Source organism: Lepisma saccharinum, chromosome 1 (assembly GCF_977018435.1).
Source record: "Lepisma saccharinum chromosome 1, izLepSacc3.1, whole genome shotgun sequence".
NCBI lineage: Eukaryota > Metazoa > Arthropoda > Insecta > Zygentoma > Lepismatidae > Lepisma > Lepisma saccharinum.
The window spans coordinates 29,947,859-29,970,102 of record NC_139229.1 but is presented as its reverse complement, the minus strand read 5'-3'; the positions used below and the strand labels follow the sequence as shown (position 1 = coordinate 29,970,102).

The 22,244-nt window shown below is 39.4% G+C and overlaps 2 protein-coding genes across 2 annotated transcripts in view; both read right to left on the bottom strand.

The window, feature by feature from the left end:
* The window catches only part of Hs3st-A (Heparan sulfate 3-O sulfotransferase-A), a 221,871-nt gene that overhangs the window by 159,826 nt on the left and 39,801 nt on the right, over nucleotides 1–22,244 (bottom strand). The window lies entirely within an intron of this gene.
* On the bottom strand, nucleotides 8,755–9,294 carry LOC146002238 (uncharacterized). Its single transcript, XM_083139977.1, has one exon. It carries the CDS (start codon nucleotides 9,292–9,294, stop codon nucleotides 8,755–8,757), a length of 540 nt encoding a protein of 179 aa, XP_082996103.1.

Here is a 22,244-nt window from a genome sequence, read left to right as displayed (position 1 = left end):
GCGCGCAGGCGAGCGAAGAAAGCAAACATGAATTATTGTTCTTTTAACACGCAACGAATTTTTCATGGATAGTAAAACCGTAATTACATGACAAAAGATTCTCAAACATTTATGTAAATGGAAGATAGTAAATACAGCCGCGCTTTCATCTGTCTTGAATCTTGGATACATCATTATGTGGGAGAGGCGGGGAGGGGAAAAGGCACTTTCTCTCTCTCTCTCTCTCTCTTTTAATCTTCCATAAATAGCAATGAAGGAAAAACCGAAAACTGTTCCTATTTTGTACCTACAGTTCCTAAATAGAAATTACAATTTTTGTAACTATAATTGGCTTACACAGAATTTTGTTGCGAGGAGTTTCAAGTTTGTTTAGATTTGAGCATTTATAGTAAAAATAACAATACATTGTTTTAATTATAACATTTATTAACAATAGTAATCTAATAATATGAACTGTTTATTTTTTCGCTGGATGTGATACTAATTAGTTTAAAACGGAGCACGAATTAAACATTTCTTCAGTTTGCCCAGTCAGTGATCACAACAGGTTCATTGAATGAACAGTGTTCCATAAGACATACACATATCATTCTGATCATGCACAATTAACTACACGTATGCTAAAATTGTAGTTTTACAACTATGCTTTTACAACGAACAACGCTCACACTGGAAGAGTAAAGTTGTGCGTTACTGAATTGAAGACTAAAATTGGTAAACGATGTAAGTGCCACAATAATTCAAACACCGTTTTCCACGTTAAACTGTGAATAGTTCAAAGGGCGTGTAAAGAGGTAACTCGTGTGAACGTTCTTACGGGCTGATGTGCGGAACGATGCGATTTCCCACAACTTTCGCTTTTGGCACTTACAACGTTTACCACTTTTAATTCTCAATTAGTAGTCTTTCTGTATTATTTTCTGCAGATAAAGTTTATTTCGTGGTGAAGAGTAATGAATGGGATGATGAGAACATACATTGCCATCTACACCGCAGGGTACGGTTTAGACTGGTTTTTCTCAAGGTACATTTATTTTTCTTGCATAAGTAACAGTTTCGTATGTAGATATACCGGGTGGCCAGACTCAACTAGACAGTTTTTGATTAGATGTTATTTTTTTTTTATTGACAAATGTTAACAATTCCAATGGCTACAAAATGGTTACAAAAATGGAATCACACACACATAAGTCATTGACTTTCAAGATAGTAGTCCACCTGGGCACCATGTAAGTCTACACAGACTTGTAGACGCAAAGCAACATTTTCACACGACTTCCTACACAGGTTAACCGGAACATTCTTGAACTCCTGACTTTGGTGGTTAAATAACTCTCATGATACAAATCTAAGCAATTATAATAGAACAAAGTGAGAAGTTAACAGCACGTTTAGAAGTAAAAGAAGAGATTACTTGAAAAGCAAAATTAACGAACCCCCGAGAGGATTTCCCCCAGGTACCCATGTTATTCGACGCTGGGTGGGCGCCGGGGCCGCTTCCACCTTTAGAAAAGTTCCCGGATTTGAACCGTCCGGAGATCGAACCCGGGACCTTGAGCATGGTAGAAAGGGGTGGCAACCTAAAGTAAACTTGATAAAAGATAAAGACGGTGATTTTCTAGCTGACCCAAGCGAAATTCTAAATAGATGGAAGAACTATTTTAATGACCTCTTAAATGTTCATGTAGGAGATAAATCAGAAGTAAATGAAGTCCACACAGCAGAACCTTTAGTTCCAGAACCTAACTTGACTGAAGGTAAAGATGCTATTAAAAGGCTAAAGAATAACAAAGCACCTGGCATTGATTTAATACCATCTGAGTTAATTAAATATGGTGGAAATTCGTTAATATGTCAAATTCATAAATTAATTTGTTTAATATGGAATAAAGAAGAAATCCCTCAACAGTGGAAAGAATCCATAATTGTTCCTGTGTTTAAAAAAGGTGATAAAATGAACTGCAATAATTACCGTGGAATTTCTCTACTCTCAACAACATATAAAATATTATCTAACATTCTTTTAACAAGACTAACCTCATATGCTAATGAAATTATAGGTGATTATCAATGTAGAGTTAAATGTAACAGATCAACTACAGATCAAATTTTTCACATTAGACAGTCACTTGAAAAAAAGTGGGAATATAATCAAAATGTCCATCAGCTATTCATTGATTTCAAAAAAGCATATAATTCGGTCAAAAGAGATAAATTATATAATATATTAGTAGAGTTTGGAATACCTAAGAAGCTTGTTAGTATGATACAAATATGCACCAGTGAAACAGAAAGTAATATTCGTGTGGGTGAAAGAAACTAACGAAGGACTAAAATTAAATGGTGTGACTCAGTTGTTAGCATATGCAGATGATGTAGACTTATTAGGGGATGATATAAATACAATTAAGAATAATGCTAAAATATTTTTCAAAACTGCTTAACAGATAGGTTTGGAAGTTAACAAAGAGAAAACTAAATATATGCTTACAGGCCGAAACCAAGTGTTAAGTAATAATCAAAATCTAATTATTGATAACAACTCGTTTGAACCAGTTTCCCAATTCAAATACTTAGGAGTAATATTAACAAATGAAAATTATATTAAAGAGGAAATAAAAAGTAGGCTTAATTCAGGAAATGCATGTTACTTCTTTCTTCATAAACTTTTGTCTTCTCGTTTAATATCTAAGAAACTAAAAGTTAAAATATACAAAACAGTAATTTTGCCTGTAGTATTATATGGATGTGAAACTTGGTCCCTTACATTGAAAGAGGAACATAAATTGAGAGTATTTGAAAATAAGATCCTTAGGAAAATGTTTGGACCTAAAAGGGATGAGGAGATAGGTGAGTGGAGAAGGTTACATAATTTAGAACTACATAATTTGTATTCATGTCCAGATATTATTAGAATAATTAAATCAAGAAGACTTAGCTGGGCAGGCACGAATGGGAGTGAAAGAGGAGTTTACAGGATTCTTGTTGGGAAACCTGATGGTAAGAGACCTGTAGGAAGGCCAAGACGAAGATGGAGGGACAACGTTGAGATGGACCTAAAGGAAATCGGAAGGGATGGAAAAGAGTATATAGAACTTGCTCAAGATAGGGACAGATGGAAGGCCTGTGTTGCTGCAGCCATGAACCTTCGGGTTTAAGAAGGCTAGAGAGTTAGTTAGTTAGTTAGTTAATATTTTCGTTTGGGGGAGGGGGTCCACACGCCATAAATAAATCCTTTATGTCTTTCAAAGCCGTATGATCTGAATCCTAATCATTGCCTTCCAATATATTCAGAGTAAAAATTGTAGTACTTGATAAGTATTCGGGTGCTATATTTCAAAGCCGTATGATATTTATAGCTATAATCCTTCCCTTCCAATACGCGTTCAGAGGAAATTATCCATCTAATATGCAAAAATTGCTGAAGGAATATATTTTCATTATTTAATTTTAGTACATCATAATCCTCTCGGGGGTTCCGGACCCCCAGCAAACTTGTTCTACGTATTATAGCGTAATATTTGCCAAGGAGACAGGTTTAATTGAATTACTCAAAATAACGTTACTGGTTTACGTACGTACAATGTAAACGTCTAATGAAAAGCGATAAATACTTCCCCAGTTGATGATGTAGTAAACGGATAGGTTTTATTTATATTTCATGCTGAACCCTTATTTTGCCGGCGATTTTGTAGCGCTTGAAACTTCATTGTTGTTTCTGCAACAGACGATTTTCTCGGAGCCCACTTCTTGCGCCAAACACACTTGCCGCCGTTACCCATATTTTGCAATTGACAACGTCCAGTTGACGCATGCACACTTTGCTGTTGCTTGCAATCGTGTTTTGTCTTCACGAGCTATTTTGTTGTATCCCTCAGCGGTCTACTGTGGGTGGGGTTTAGAACACTTCTACTATCTGCACGAGGTGTCGCCACAGTGCAGGGACACGTTTCCGTATTGCAAGGGTTTCGTTTTCCTCAAACAGTCTCAAAATAGGCAAACTGACTTTTACAGTGATGATGTTAATGTCAAGTACAATGAACATTGCATGACCCCAACAAAACAGTTTTCCATAAGCTTGTGTGGTTAACGAGATAATTGCATGCGAAAATTACGGATTTCCCCATTTTTATGCCCAATTTACTTATTAAGCACGGTCTTTTTTTAAAATTTCTGCTTTGTAGGAATTACGCAGCCATAATTTCTGAAGGATAGAAAACAAACCCCGAGGTCCTATCTTTGCTCGTAACTGAAAAATCTGTTCAAAACGGAACGTCTGCACTGCACGTTTTCGTCGCGGTATGAAGGAGCCTTAAAAACTTCCGCGATGTGTGTGCTCGTGTTGAGATTCCGAAGTTGACGTTCACTTTTTGAGCAGATACAGGGTGTTTCACTCTGGTCATAATGTAATGAAATTTGCTATGGACATACCTTGGTGCATAAGAAACATAGTGACGTCATTGGAGATGGCGCCACAATCTCTTTAGACCTTGCGTGGGCATGCGCGTGCGTCTGGGCGATTCTGCCGTTAAGTGCAAATCGTACGGACGTGTGCTTTAAGTCTGAATTCTTGGCACTGCTGTTGTAACGCACCTGACAGTGGTTCACGTTTGTTCGGGTTCGGTTAAAAGTTCGTGCATTTAATCAGTAGTTCGTGATTACAGTAGAGTAACAAGGCAGTACAGTATGAGTCGGTGCTCAGTGGAACAACTTGTGTTTTTCGTTCGGACGTGCTGGATAAGAAAAGGTCTATCGCAACAAGCCATGGAACTGCAAGACAGCATTCGGCGGGAAATTGACGCTTTGACTCCTGGTGTGTTGGTGGCTACCTTCTGTAACATGGAGAGGCGTGAGCAGACGTGCATAGATTCTTCCAATAATTTCTGTGACGTCACCATGGTTTTCATTAACCAAGGTATGTCCGTAGCAGATTTCATTACATTATGACCAATAGTTTGATGTTTATAAGCAAAAATTGGGTGCCGAGAGCGAGTGAACACCCTGTAGTATAATCCGGACTATTGTTCATCCACTGTAAGTACAAAGTTAATGGAAAGAAACCAAGCGACTTCTGAGATATAGTTTCTTTCCTATATGTGTTAGCTCTTGTTGATTAGCTTTACTTCGCTTCTCTGCCACTTTTGGTTTATCTCGATGAATGGTGATATGATGAAATTGATGAAAGACATAACACCACCCTCACAAAGGAGTATACTGGCTGCGAGTCCAAACTACGGATGGGCAAATCCGGATAATTTTCTATCCGGATATCGGATATCCGAAATATCTGGATATCCCAATGTGAGCATTATCCTGGCAGTTTTATAGTTTATCCGTTTTACGGGCTATTCACATATTCTTTTATTCCTCATTTTCGCATTTCACTGTAAGTTCTTCCATAAATCCTTCATATCAAGAGGTTCCAGGTTCGATATTCGGTGGAGGCACTTAGTGGTTCGGTTCCCACTTTAAACTGTAGGTCCAGTCCCGATTAGCCTTATTGTGCATAAAGTGGACTTAATTCACCAAATCAATCAGTCAATCAACCACAAGTCCTTCTTCAAATTTGTTCTCTTTGGATTATCCGGATATCCGAATTTTCTGGATATTCGGATTGTCCAGATATCTGAATTCACTGGATATTCGGATTATCCGCTGCATCTGAAATAGATATCGGATAATTTGAAATCCGGATTTGTGGCCATTCCTAGTCCAGACGCCAAAGGATTATTAGTCTACAACAATGCAGTCCAGGGTGTACTACTTAGAAAAGAGGTTCTAGTGATGCTTTGCCAAGAAATACATTGTAGGCTAGACCTACAGTTTAAAGTGCTGTCCGACCAACTGGCCTGCCCTTAGTGAGAATCGAACATGGATAAATTATCATTTATGAACATATATATATACGTATATATGCACTAAACAATAAAGATAGTTAATGTTCCTTTACTCTCATCTCCAAAATATTAAAAATGGAAATTATTTGCTCTTTATAATTCAGAACTCGAAAGTACTGTCCTCCAAGACGGGATTCCTCGGTTCGAATTTCAGGTAAGACAGAATTTTCCATATTTTTATCTCATCTGTTTTATCAGGAGATTCTTGGGAGGAGGAGGGGCGTTGAAGGCATCAATGTAGGTTCCACCGTGGCATTGCGTTAAAGTGTTCTTACATGTACATACCAGGCCTACGCAGACTGTTTACACGTAACGTCATCAGTGATAGGCCATGATCACAACACCATTACATAGAATTTCATAATGAGCTGGGCTTAAACACTTCTGGTGTAGATCTTACACCCTTTTGGATTTATGCTGTCATCTGAAGTGCTTTATGGGGGACTAATTCACACACTGTTTGTGAAAATTTTTCAAAATGAACTCAAAATTATACCAGGGTATTATTTCATTATATTCTGCTGAATTTTGGCTTATTCTTTCCTGAGGCACTAAAGGAAGTTCCCCAGAGCCGATTTACAATCGTAAATGTGTGTTAGATAGGCGACAACGGGCTTGCATCTAATTTACTTCTATTTCTAATTTATGCCCAGGAATTGTCAACACACACATTTGCCGCAGTAATGCTGATAGCATATTGTGATCTTTGACCTACCACTGATGACGTTACATGCAAATTTTGCGCAGGCCTTGACACAAGAAGGTGTTGATTGAAAGCACCCGTGTACTTCGCCCCTTAGCCAGAAGACCGACATGTGCCGAGCGAAATTGCAGGTTCTCATGCACTAAACGTTGTGGCAACAAGTTAAAAGCCAATTACTTCAGCGGTGAAAGGAAGTTGAAGGCAATTAACAAGCGATTAAGCAGATGAACGACCCCGTGCGGCCTGTCCCCGAACTAAAACGAGCGGCTGGGATTGTTTACGGCTTTCCTAATTCACCTGCTCTGTTCGGGAATCTTTGGTGAGGTTGAGATCTCTCCGAGGACCGCCCTCGAGATTGGAATTTCCGAAAGAGGATGTGAGATCACGTCGCCATTTGGTGGTTTTCTTTTAGCGTGGACACCCACCTACCAGTACGTAGGATAGAATTTCATAATGAGCTTGGCTTACACACTTCTGCTAGATCTTACATACTTGTTCATATGTGCTGCCACCTAGAATACTCTCTATGAAAACTAATTCACACACTGTTAATGAATATTTTCCACCATTTGGGGAACATTACAGAATGAACTCAAAATTATACAAGGCTATTATTTCATAATTTTCTGCTGGGTTTTGGATTCTTTTCCGGGGCCGTAAGGAAACTTCCCCCAGAGCCGATTTGGATTCATGTTGTAAAGGTGTGTGTTCTAACGCAGTTCCTCGAAATGACCAATCTATGCGCGCGTACACAAATACGAACTTGTTCGAGATAAAATTCTAACGTCCCTCTGATGTCACAGGAATCGGCAGGACTAATTAGGTCATCAAATAGTGTAATTTAATGAAAAGCCTGTTTAAACCTTTGAAATTGTGTTATCAAAAATTCAGTGTGCTTTTCTCCTTTTCCCTGGATGTTATCGTCCAGACAACAGCCAATGGAATGTCCTTTCGTCTTATCCAATCCCTAATACTGGCATTATTGTTTGACACTACAGAAATATATGCGAATGGGTTGCAACGAAAAGTGGTGGCAACAGGAGACTACTTTAGGTGTTAATGCGAAATTGGTGTTGTTTGTTTAACGCTATTTTTGCTGTCTTGTTACACCACTTGGCTGTTAAACCACGCAAGTATAGAGGTTGTTAACACTCGATTAGGTGTTGGGTAACATCAATTAGGGTGTTACACAACTTTTGGTGGCAAATCAATAGCATCTTTATAGGAAGTTTCAATATTGTGTATTCTTTGCCATATAGAATGGTAGATTTCCAGTGTTCTTTCTGTCAATTAGCCATTCTCACCACTTAACTCGTAGTCACGGAGATTGTATTCTTATATACAGGGTGGGCCAAAAGTCAGGTGACAGCATTGTCATAGGAAAGGCTGGTGTGTTGGAGGTCCACTTTGGTCACGTGTGATGTTTGAGGGGTGGGGCCAACCCAAGGACACATGTGACCACCCCGGGCGTCATCTTGGAATCCGCCATCATGAATGGAACTTAGGTTTCTTAAATGGAAACATAGGCATGTGACATATGATTTCCAATTGGTTTCTCGTCAGGAGTTCAATGCCGCAAACCGTTTTGTCCTATCGTGAACCTTTTCCTAATTATGGCCTGTCTTTCCTTCTTTGTGTCTCCTCACAACACATGCTTGAAATGACCACCCTCGTGCACAATAGTTTGTGCCACACGCCTCTTCCAGTCTTCATGCACAGCCAGCAATGTCTCCGGACGCACAGCAGCACAGGCATTCACAATCCGCTGCACCAGATGCTGTAAATTCTGGATTTTCACGCCGTAAACCATGGCCTTGCGGTGGCCCCACAGGTAGAAGTCGAGAGGCGTGAGGTCCAGTGACCGTGGGGGCCATTCTATCGGTCCCCGACGCCCGATCCGCTACCCAGGGAACTGCTGGTCCAGGTAGTCCCGTACACAATGTCCGTAGTGGGGAGGAGCTCCATCCTGCTGGAAGAACGTTTTGTATGAACCGTCCTCCGACAAAACCGACGGAAAAATCTCCTCATCCAACAGTCGTTGGTAGTGGTCGGCGTTCAGCGTGCCGAAGATGAAAATGGGCCAATGATCATCGTGCCAAAAATACCACACCATACCATAACCTTATCGGAACCAACGATCCGCGATGCATCAATTCAGTGTGGGTTGTTGTCACTCCAGAAACTGTGGTTTTGTTCGTTCACTTCTCCGTTTACGTAAAAAAGTGCCTCATCGGAGAACAACACTTGCAAGGGGAGATCCGGGTTGGTCTCCAGTTCCTCCGTCGCCCATTCGGCAAACTGTACCCGACGATCAGGATCGCCCTCTGTCAGATGCTGGTGCATCTGAATTTTGTATGGGTGCAACTTGTAAACGGCAAGTATCCTCCGTATGGACGTTCGGCTAACTCCAGATTCACGGGCGATACGTCTGGTGCTACGTTGGGGGCTTTTGGAGAAGGATGCGAGGGCAGCGACAGTGGTTGCCTCATCTGTTGAAGTTTTCGGGCGACCACTGCATCCTTTATCGGCCACAGATCCCATCTTTCGGAATATACTGATGAGTTTGGCCACACCATTGTGGGAAATAGGGTCCCTATCGCGGTGTAATGCATTAAACTCTGCAGCCACCACACGCGAGCTCCGATTTCCACACATGAGGATGATCCCCACACGTTCTTCGGTCGTCAGGACCATTATTCAGTCGGTGTTACCTGCATAGATAAAACAGGCCATAATTAGGAAAAGGGTCACGATAGCACAAAACGGTTTGCGACATTGAACTCCTGACGAAAAAATAATTGGAAATGATATGCCACATGCCTATGGTTCCATTTAAGAAACCTAAGTTGCGTTCAAGATGTCGGATTCCAAGATGGCGCCCGGGGTGGTCACATGTGTCCTTGGGTTTGCCCCTCCCCCCCAAACATCGTATGTAGCCAAAGTGGACCTCCAACACACCAGCCTCTCCTATGACAATGCTGTCACCTGACTTTTGGCCCACCCTGTATTTCCTCTGACCTCTGTGGTGGAGTGGTTAGCAGAGCGCGCTACGAAGTCGGGGTCCCGGGTTCGAATCTTGACCTACGCATGCTGTTCTTTGTATGCCCATCATCAATTTCGTCATCCTCCTCTTTGCGATTAGCCAAAAGTGTCAGAAAAGCGAAGTACAATAAACCAATTCAATAAATCAATCAATTATTTATCTTCAAGGTATAGTTGCCCGGTAACATCACAGCATCCCAAGCTGCCAACTCGATAGTAGTGTTACGTAATACTTATCCAAATGTAAAATGTAGTTTCCAATCTGAATCTAACTGTCTGTGGCTTTAACCAATCTGAAATCGATGATTAAGTAAACAAATAGCAGATGTTAAAATTAAGAACGAACTCTTTCGTCAGCTATTATACATTGTAAGTTATTATACTTATATATACTAATGTCCAAAATTAAAGCAACAAATGGAAATGCTTTCCCGTGTGTCCATTTGACCACATAATACGATCAGGTGATAGTAATATTTATGATGTCATAGACAACTGGTTTAAGATAGAAAATAAACTAACCTTAATGTGCCAGGATTCAGGGGTGCCCATGCCCCCCAAAGCCAATGGCGCATCCCCCTAAAATCATGTCATGTTTTTCCCCAAAATCATATCATTCGCGCCCTTAAACCATATCGTAATCCCCACAAAATATTTAATGACGACAGCGTGTCTACCGAGAGTAACTTTTTTCTTAAGTTTACTGAACATTATAATTGATCTGCCCCTCCTCCCTAAACAGGGATGCCATCACTGAAGACCAGCCATAAAATCGTTCATCATAATCGAGAATATCGCGTGGATCCCACTTTATACTGTAGGTTCAGCCCCGATTAGCCTTAGAGTGCATAAAGTGGACTAAAAACACCAAATCAATCAATCGAGAATATCGCTTGTCTTGTAATGCAGCTTTAGTATAAAAAATCATATTCATCTCATTAAAGCGCCAAACACACATCGTAGCAACAAATTATTGCGAACGAAGCGAGTAAGAAAATTTTTACATCCATTTCTTTGCATTCTTTGAAGAATATTAATTTAATAGGGTGTCAATACTTTCTTAAGATCCCGAGATATTTAGTCTTTTTCTTTTCCAGCTTTTCCTTTGACACATACGGTGTCGAAAACTTGTGGATGCCTTATCGCTTAAATACAGTCTCCAAAATGTAATGTTCGAACTCTCTCTCCACTACAGAAATCCCTTGACAATGTAAGATTTAACACTTTATCAAGAGCTTTCTATCTCCCCCTTTAAATTTCATACTCAATCCTACCACCAAAATTTCCAAGCCAATTTTAGACTTACTGTTAATATTGAAGAGTGGATATTGCCTCCTCCAAAAAATTAATTCTCAGTCTCCACACCAGAATTTCCGCAACAGTCTTAAGACAATAGGAATACACAAGAATTCGATACCCCTCTCAATTTAATGCTCAATCCCCTTCTAACTAAAGTACTCGCCATAATCTAATACCTAGAGTTGGATACTGTCCCCCCAAAGTTTAATTCAGAATCCTCCTCAGAACCCACGTGTCAATTAAGGCCTAATATATAGGATTTCGATATCCCCCCCCCCCTTTCGATAATGCCCTAAACACTTCCATTTGTTCATCCATTAGATTAAATATGGTGCATTTTGGAAAAGATATAAATGTTTAATTTTATATTATTTAAAGGGAAAAAATCCCCCCAAAAAATCTCAATGGTGCAACGTGCACCATAACAACCCCTTGTGGGCACCCCTGCCAGGATTTATCAACAAAAAAATCACGATAGCAACAGGTTAAACTTGGCAAATTTATCAACAAAAAAAAACACACGAGGAAAGGATTTCTGTTTGTTGCTTTCATTTTGGACACTAGTGTATATATATATATATATATATATATACTATAGTTATCGAAACTAGAATATAAAAAGCTAGTCCAATTTATATCCAATGCCCATATCAAACCTCAGATGTATGTTACAGTTGCTGCAGCTCATTATATAGAGTGTTCCAGAAGTCCCCTAGATTATATTACATAGTGCATATTACCCATAGGCATATATGACAAAGTTTTTTTATTGCAACATATGTATTTATCTATTTACATTAAACATAGCCTACTTGCAAGCAAACAAAATCAATAACAACAAAAGTTACCATGACAACAACAATATAAAAAATAAAAATTATGGCAAGCCGCCCCCAGTGGCGGAGTGGTTAGCACATCACGCTACGACGCCAGGGGGCCCGAGTTCGAATCCCGACCTGGTCATGTATGTTTGTGAGTGTCCATTCATCAATTTCATCATATCATCACTCATCCCTTACCTTCGCAAATTAACCAAAAGTGGCACAAAAAGTAAAATAAAGCAAATCAATCAATTAAATTATGGCAATTCGGCCCATGTCTGCATGCGTAAACTTTCTAATAAAATTAAACCCATGATCGTCCTAGGGCTTGTAACGAATAGGTTGAGTTAGCTCACTATCAATTGTTTTGTGAGTACAAAGCGAACGTAAAGTTGAAAATGTTCAGCACAGTTGCAACATTATACATGCAAGTAGGGGCACGGAGACTTCTCGGACACACTGTACAATGGGGCGTCGTCACCTGGGGGACTAGGAGGCTGCGGCCCTAAAATATTTATTTTCAACTGTACCAACATGCATTTGACGTGACAATAAGTGATAATCGAAGTACAGAGAGAAAGGGAAGGTAGAAGTGAAGGACAGACTAACTAACTAACTCTCTAGCCTTTTTAAACCCGGAGGTTCATGGCTGCAGCGACACAACTCTTCCATTTGTACCCATCCTGGGCAAGATCAATCCAATCTTTTTCATTCTTACCGATTTCCTTTAGGTGCATCTCAACGTTATCCCTCCATCTTCGTCTTGGCCTTCCTACAGGTCTCTTACCATCAGGTTTCCCAACAAGAATCCTGTAAACTCTTCTTTCTTCTCTCATTCGTGTCACATGGCCTGTCCACCTAAGTCTTCTTGATTTAATTATTCTAATAATATGTGGACCAGAACACGAATTGTGCAGTTATAAATTATGTTACTTTCTCCACTCATCTGTCTCCTCACCGCTTTTAGGTCCAAATATTTTCTTAAGGATTTTATTTTCAAATGCTCTTAATATATGTTCCTCGTTTAATGAGGTGAAGCGAAGGACAGAGAAGTCTAAAAGGAGAAATAATGATGGTGCAAAGTCTCCTTTAAATGCTATTTGGTGCACTGCTAATTCCCAATTGAAAAATTTTCTGTGACGGGGAAGTAAGGTTTTATGAGTCCAAGGAGAAACTGCAGTCACGTAACGAACAGATAATTTGGAGGAAGCTGGGACCACTTTCCACTTCGCTGAACTATGAGAGAACACGCTATCCAACTGTTTCGATCTGTTGACGCTTGGGAGTAATGCAAAACACGACATTTTCAGCTCCAAAGCTCACTTCCTGCAAGTCCCTAACGAATGCCAAGTACCTAGGCAGGCGCCTGTGAGGAAACGACAAATTCCTATCTGAGAAATTCAAATAGTTGATATTAAAACGAAATCTTGCCAGGAATTGTGGTGAAGGTAATGGTAATGATTAAATTGAGATTTTTCTCCTGTGGTGTTTCCTTAACCACTTCGCGTGAAGCACAGTGGGATGCACAAGCATTGCTCGACAAATTGTACATGAATATTTTAATTAATTTTCCTCTTGAATCATACCTGTTTTTTTTGGGAATAAATGTTTACGTCGACGTTTTAGTTGAATTCTTGAAGCTCTAACTGGGTAAAATAAAGTATGCAAACATGGCGATGGACCATTTGCTTCGTAGTACTTATGCATCCCACTGTACAGCTTGATCAAAAAGAGAAAAAAATTCTCTGGAGCTGTCGTCAAATTTTCAATCGTATGCAGAAGAAAAAAATACTGATTTGGTTAAGTTTTTTTGGTGACCACAAACAAAAAAATTGGTAGTCTTTACCAAATGTAGTAATTCAAACCATTTTTTGGGTAACTGTAAACAAATGTGCACGATTACTAAAATAAATTAGTTATGGTGAACAAATATTTGTTTATCGCTTATTTTAACAAAGATTTGGTTACCAGAAAAATAAATTGCTTATTCGAAACTAACTTTTTCCTCTGTGTGAGGGGCGAAGGGAGCTTGGACGATTGAATTAACTGTTTGCCGTGTAATCCTGCCCCTGCGTTGCCAAGATGGTGATGTTCGTCAACATATAATGAAGGGGAAAATCGTGCACAGGAAGATTTGCTTTTGCTTTATTTTACTTCGCTTCTTGTGCCACTTTTGGCTAATTTGCGAAGATGGGAATGAGTGATGATATGATGAAATTAATGAATGGACACTCACAAACATCCATGCCCAGGCTGGGATTCGAACCCGGGACACCTGGCGTCGTAGCGCGATGAGCTAACCACTATGCTATGGCTGTCGATTTTAGTTTACGAGTTTGTCGTGGTTTGTCTTAACTTGGTAGAGCTGTACCGTTAAGGAAGGCCACAATTTCTTGTTCCTTCAAATCAGTCGTGGTTAAATTGACAGTACACGCAATAGGCATAAAATATGTTCTGCTCGTGACGTGGGTATTATTCACTTTCAAGCTGTGCAATAACGACACCATCAAGAAACGAGTGGGGTGGAGAGACAGAGTGATGGGGAATATAAGTATTTGTACTAAAATAGGACTATCCAGTTTTATTTATTTACTGAGGAACGGGTTCGTCGACTGTTAAGGGGGAGGGGAGTTCTTCCCCTGTAGTCCTATCGTTGCTGCAAATGACAAAATACCGGTAGTTTTATATAACACTAATGTCAATAATTCATTCAACCAATCACTCAACCGATAAGTCCGTCTTTATGAATAAATGGGACTTACAACTTCAAAACTTCAAAAACATCAAATTACAAATCCAGTGTGCTAACAAATAACTCCAAGACTTTTCCAAAAATGTTACTCTACCTTTTGGTCCATTTAACTGTACTAATTCTCTTTCCTGAGAAGGGGGTGGAGACTCATTTGCTTGACTAGTAACCTACTTTGTATCACGCGCCGACATTTTGATAACTGTTTTCTTTTTTATAAAGAAAAGTTTTTCGTATATCCTGCGAGAATGCAACCTTGCGCAAGGAAATGCCTTAACAGTTGCCTATCTCTAGGATATTTTGACACACTTTCCTCGTTATGGACCGGGATTTGTGTAACCGTATGCACACACACGCACACGCTTACAATATGAGGAAGTGGTATACGGGTAACGACAGAAGTTTAGCGCACGGGATTATGTGAAAATCAAGGAAGGCTTTGTCGTTGGATGAACACAAGGCGACACGCTGGCAAACTATTACGTGGGTTGCTATGGAGATTAGAACACGGGTCACGGTGTTGCTAAAGCTACCACCATGCTTGCTTCCTCATTGTCATTTTCTAAGGGTAGTTCATCTTCTTGTCGTTATTGGCGGAATTAATGGGGGAAGAAACCTGAGGAAGAAAGGCCGATATGGAGGTAGCCGTGGAAACCTTAACAAAGTTGGCTCCGAGCAAGTTATATGAATCCAGTAACTAACTCTCTGGAACTCCTAAACCCGAAGGTTTCTTCCGCAGCAACATATGTCTTTATACTATGCAAGATGAATCCACTCTTCGTCAATCTTACCAATTGCATTCAGGTTGTTCTTGATATTGTCATTCCATCTTCGTCTTGGCCTTCCCACAGGTCTCTTACCATCAGGTTCTCCTTCAAGAGCTCTATAAACTTTTCTCTCCCGTGCGTGCTGTCTGAGCACTGACGTCATCTTGATATTTGTATTTTTTTTTAATTTCAGAAGTTGAGTATAGATGACGTAGTTAAATATTATGTAATTTTCCTTACTACTTTGTTCTTCTTTCTCTTTTAGAGCCAAAAATATTTATTGACATTTAATTTTCAAAAAATCTTAATTGATATTTCTCTGTAATATAAGATACCATGTTTTACAGCCATAGGAAACTACAGATATAATTATTTTCACATAAATAATCTTCATATCTTTTGTAATTTGATGAGAATAATAATTAGTCTGCTTATTACCTAACACTTGATTTCGTTCCGTGAACATATATTGAGTTAGTTGTCAGAGCCAACTTCCATGTATATCTTGTTTGCTGTTTTTGAAACAATTTTAATATTCTTAACTGTATTAGCATCAGTGTAAACACATCTTCACTTCACGAGAAAAATGACAATGTTGGTGGCAACTGTAACCTTGTAACGCGTGGTTGCATACATACAAGTTAAAATTCCGTTATTACACCTGTCTCGCGAATCTGTAGAGCAAGACCGCGCATAGAGGTAGGTAAGGGGAGAAAGCGAGAGTAACTATAAATTTGTGACGCGCGGTTGCATACGTACAAGTTAAATTCTGTTATTACACTCTTGTCTCGGGAATCTGTGAAGCATGACATCAGGATGAAAGCAGTGTGCGCTGCTACAAACGGACGGTAGCCGCAGTCGCGTTTTCCCCTCCATGCACTCATTTCACGCGTTTATTGCTCAAGCTCTTTTTCGTCACTTGCTCCAGAGATTCCTGAGAAAGAGTATAGTGTGCTCGTCACATCGAGACGAGGCTTCAGGGTTCAATAGTTTTAATATGGAAACTTGTTCTGCCTTGAAGTCCTCTATACGCTGATGGTCGCTGAGGCGGCACAAAACAATCAACGTCACACATGCGTACAAGCAGTGTGTTCTTCTGGCAGCAGAAAACACAAGCAGCAACTCAAATCATAGATAAACGGGTGCAAATTGGCGCTGGACTTAAGAGTCATCATCTTTAATCTTAATAGTAAATGGTAAAGGGTCAGCAATGTTATTCTTTGGAATCAACGGCGGACAAAAACAATAGAAGCGATTAGTTAACGTGACGTATAACAAAGAGCAAAAAGTCGCTTACTAGGTCAGAGAGTGACATTTAACTTTATACTCACTGATTTGACTGATATTTCTACTTTACGTCTTGGTTCAACATACACACATTTCTTATAATGCTTTGCAAGGGTTCAAATCACATATTACTTCAGGCATATATACTATCTAAAAAAACACTTTTTCTTAAACAAACATTGTCATTACAAAAACTCACGACATTTTATCCAGTTTCCATCATAACAAAACAAGTCACGGAATATAAACCCGAATTCAAATACTTTTAAAAGCCAAATAAACCATCTTGGAAATATAGCCTTCAATGCTAACAAAACAAGTCACAGAATATAAACACATTTGTTTTTATATGGCTTGGCTCATTCATACCTTTAGCCATTTTTCCTCTGTCCTGTCAGTTTCTGCGACAGGAATGATTTTTATTGGAAAGTGAGCCAAATATACGAGGGTAAAAGTGAATGTAAGTTCTCCTCGTCGTCTCAAGACAACTTTCATGATGTAGTGGTTAGAGTGCGACCGTGCGAAGTCCATAGGGGACCTTTGTGTTGCTTATTTTAAATCGTAATTCATTTATCTTCATATTTAGCTTATATATACGTACATACGCGTATTACTTTCTACTTTTCCGCTCTGGCGGAGCGGTTAACGTAACTGACTACGAACCTGAAGGCCCCAGGTTCGAACCGTAGTCATGGCACGCATGTATTGTTTGTGCAGACTTCCGTGGTGGAATGGTTAGCACATGGCGCTACGGTGCCAGAAGTCCCGCGGTCGAATCCCGGCCAGGGCATGGCTGTTCTTTGTAAATCTCCCTTCATCAATTTCATCATATCAACACTCGTCCTCATCATCGCGATTAGCCAAAAGTGGCAGAAAAGATAACAAATCACTCAATGTATTGTGTGTGTCCCATTACCCACTTCATCAATTCATTCATTCTCATCGTCGCGAATAACCAAAGCTAGAAAAGCAACGTGAAATAGCCGAAACAGAAAGAAAGGCGGTAACGTAAGTGGGAAAGGGTATGCCTTCTTTTTTCAGCAGTATGTTCTCTGTTTCGTTATCTTCGCCTGTATCCAAGTTTGTATTTTCCCCTCTTAGGAAACCAGGATCAAAGAGTGCGGGGGGAGGTGTTCCCACAACAACAAACCTTACTAATACAACTTCAAATAATGTACCACACTTATCTGTTCCAAATAGGAAGGGCCCTCTCCCCCCCCAAAACAAAAGCGTCACTAACCTGTTTCTAATCTATTTTACGTTTAAATATTTTCCTAATGATTTCGTTTCAAAAACTCTTAATTTATATCCCACTTTTAATGTTGGGGACCATGACCCACATTCATATTATAGATAAAATTACTGTTTTGTAGAATTTAATCTTTGGATTGCGTTAGGTTAGAAGTTTTCTTCAGTTCTTAAATCCACTTTATGCACATATAGGCTAATCGCGACTGGACATACATTTCAAAGTGCCTGCAATGATTTTAGTGTGTGGCCTAACTCTACGCCGATAAGTCAACTTCAATAGCAAATTTTCAATAGAAAGTTCGACTTTCGCCGCGGAGTTAGGCAACACACATGTGAAGTGGGTATTTCAGGATGTAGGGGTCTCGTTTTTATTGCTGGTGTCTGTACCTCCACCAGGTATCGAACCTTTATTACAAGCCGACGACCTTACCACTACGTCATCGAGAAGGCCTACATTAGGTTAGGTTAGAACTAATATACTACAATACCAGATTATTTTTCAAAAGCTGTGGCGTGCACAGAACCTTTGCAAGGGAAGCTTTAATGGTCAGTCCTACATTCTGCCATTTTTTCCTGTATTTTTCGTTCTTTTTTGACCCTCATCAACTCTCGTTGGTTACGCCACTGCTCAGAAGATTTTTGGGGTACAGAAACTAAATTATGGACACCTCAATTTCTTGACTTTTGCAGCAAGTTGGACACACTGATGATTTCAATTTCTGTCCCGTTCTCTCACTCTACCTAAATCAACATTATTAAGAACTTCGACGAATTGCTTAAGACGAACGGGCCTCTTTCTCCCCGCAGTGAAGTAGCACTCTCCTCAGTTCAAGAGAAGCTGCGGATTTTCCTTTGATCTCAAGACGAAATAAGCATATGCCGTGTTGCTGATCTTGGCCCCCAAGATCATTTACGGAAGGCGTCACTTCCATACATAATTATGATCTTCCAAGGTTCACCAAGGAAGCCAACACTAATTCAGTTTCAACATATTTTATTAATTCAAGTCAGTAGGGTGAAGCGTACAGGAATGTTAATTGCAAAGAAATAGAGGGCAGGATTGATTGATTTTGTTTATTTTACTTCGCTTTTCTGACACTTTGGGATAATCGCAAAGATGAGGATTAGTGATGATATGATATAAATTCAATGAACATCCATGCCCAAGAGTGAATTTGAACTCGGGACTCCCGGCGTCGTATTGTGTTGTGATAACCACTCCGCCACGGATGGCCTTTGAGATATTTTGTAGAATTTAATTCTAATCCCAAGGAGAGACGAAAAATGTTCGAAATGTTCAAAATTTGAACTAACAAAAACATGACGTCACTAAAGATGATTTCACGGGTAATAAACTTCTGTTCGATATCCTAGTTCGAATTAAAGAGAGTCCACTCTATTTAAAAACTGTTTTTAACCGAGATATCGTCAATCTGTAGATAATAGTAGGCCTATATGAAATTTCGTTATTTGACCCTTTATAATATACAGGGTGTCATTTTAATGGCGCCCACGGACCACGGAAACGTATAGAGGACATCAAAACAAACAACTTTTTTCAGTAACATTTTTCTCGTTGGAGCGTCGCTTCGGCGCTACAGTCGTTCAAAAAAGCCCGTTTTGCCGTCTGAATGCTGCAACCACACACAACATTTGATTGCATTTGTGACGTCATATCCCGTCGTGAAGCGATGCGTTACAGGGTTGCCAGAAACACACATATTCTGTGAAAAATGACATAGCTACAATCAGCCACATTATGTACCGTAAAACAAAACGAGAAAACACGTTCTGTAACCTAACACAAAGTAAACAAACTATACGAAAAATGGTAGAAAGAAAATAGAATTCAACTGGAAGTGGTCATATCGAATTTTGTATCAGCTTGCATGTCAAATATTTGCAAATCTAGTTACCAAGCTGGCATCTACAATTTAGTCTATCCACTTCGTCCTTCTGATACTAGTTGTCTGTGACACACTGAACAGATGACAAAATAGAAATGAAAGGACTCAAAATTCCAAAGGTAAGCAACACATAATATAATGTATATTCAGGGCATTATGACGCAAGTGACAAAAATGGTTGAAAATACAGGGATATAAACAGTAGTAAAAGAAACTCTCCGACGACTGTGTTTATCTACGCACCGGATACACATGTAATAGTTTGCAAATCTGAACAGGGCAGTATATTCGCTACTTATTCATCATTAGATTGTTACTGTGGTTGTACGTGTTTTAGCCGTAATGTAACAACGTGAACCTCTGATACTTCCGTTATCAGCACAAAGTACCACAAGGCATTTGGACACAAACCTGTAGATATCAACCTTGCAACGAGATTTGCAACTATAATTGACGTGTAGCTGGGCGTAAACAACCACATGTAAGTTGTAAGTACAATAAAAATTATTGTTGTTGATATTTGACATGTAGGCTGAGACAAAATCCGATATTGACTCTTCATTTTGAATACGTTTTTACCATTTCTCATATCGTTGGTTCACTTCCCCCTTCCCCTGAGAGGACTGCTGATCTTCTGGCTGGTAGGCTATGATGTTCGGTCTTCTGCACGCATTTCTCGCTTCGTTTTACAGCTAATAGTGTGGTTGGTAGTTTGTCATTTTTCACAAAATTTGTGTGTTCCTTGCAACCCTACCGTGCGCTGTTTCGCCGCAGGAAATGACGTCACAGATACGATCAAATGTTGTGTTGGGTTGCCAGCATCCAGGCGGCAAAACGGTCTTTTTTGAACGTCTGTAGCGTCGAATTGACGCACCAACGTGAAAAATGTTACAGAGAAAAGTTGTGTGTTTTGATGTCCTCTACACGAATCTGTGGTCCGTGGGCGCCATTAAAATGACACCCTGTATATATAAAAACTTATGTTAGCAGACTTTTGGAGATTAAAATAAGATTAATAAATGGCAAATTTATTTCCATGGAATTTTTAAGTAACTTGTGGAAGAGAATAACGAATAATGACAACGGATTGAAGGATTTACATCAATGGCTAATATTGTCGATGGTTTTGAGCATCGGCGTAACTTGAAGTCTAACTTTGGAGGGGCAAAATGGAACTTCAGACTTAACTCCGAGAGAAGGCCAAAATCAAACTTTTCAATCTTTTCAATCTTGTAAAAAGTCCATTACTTTTTTTAAATAACTTATACATTTCCGCAATCATACTTTTCTACTCAAGTCGCAGAAGGTTAATAAAAGTATCCCTAATTTTTAAATTTAGTAAACTGGAAATTTTAGGGGCGTGCACGCCCCCTTGCCCCCGCCAAGTTACACCCATGGTATTGAGTATTTGGGAGGCATGATTGAGACATTCTGAAAGAGCGGAAAAAAGGAAGAAATTTTGAAAAAATAAAAAAAATATATTACAGGTATTAATGAACCGTAGGAAGAAAAATAAATGGAAGACAAAGACAAGGATGGGCTCAAGAGCTAGAATAGTGGTTCCCAAAGTGTGGGCCGTGGCGCCATAGCTTACAGCAAAATGTTCCAATATTTTCACTGAAATGATGATTTTTCCACACATATAATGTGCTTATTTAGTACCTTTTACATATAAAATGTTTATTTCTTAACTTAAGGCAAGTAACCTAACAACACTATGCGTTGCAAGTGTTAGATAGGCCTACATTCTGTGTTGGGCGCCGTGGAAAAATCTTGAAACACTAAAGGCGCCGTGAAACGAAAAAGTTTGGGAACTCCTGAGATAGAAATAATCTGAGTAAAGAACAAGTGAAACGATGGAGGATTATTTGAGAAAGCTTGGAGTGAGAGCATAGAGGAGATGGAGGAAGTTTGAACGAAGGAGCTTGGAGTAAGAGAACGGAAGAAGTGGAGAGTGATCTGAAGAAGTTGGGAATGGCAGGATGGAGAATGGTTTCAGGAATCTTGACAATGAATTAATGCCTTAAATGTAACCAGAAAAAGAAAATGAACATGTTAATATTGCTGCTTTATTCAGTATGATGTCATTTCTCAGTGTAGATAGCCTGGTCATGAAATTGTGAAATCTATAATTATATTATATAATATTCGCAATTTTCTCCTGTCCCATCTTTTCAAGTACAGGTCAATTGCTTTATTTTCAAATCATTTTAGAGAGCCCCAGTTATAACATGAGATGCAGATGATACAACACTGCTTTGAAGGTACATATTAGTTTCGTCTGCGTTTCATAATTAAACGCTTCATTCTCAGCACAGCTTCACCTTCGTCATAGTTACTGGTATTCACATCGTTTTCGCAATATTTGAAAATACCGCACAACTTTAACGTTTCTTCCATTGGCGCACGCTACTACTAACTACTTCTAACTGAACTTAAACAAGGTATGTATCCTACATACAGCGGCCATATTGGAAGCGACACTAGCGCTCAGGTGGTAATTTTAATCACGAATTGGACC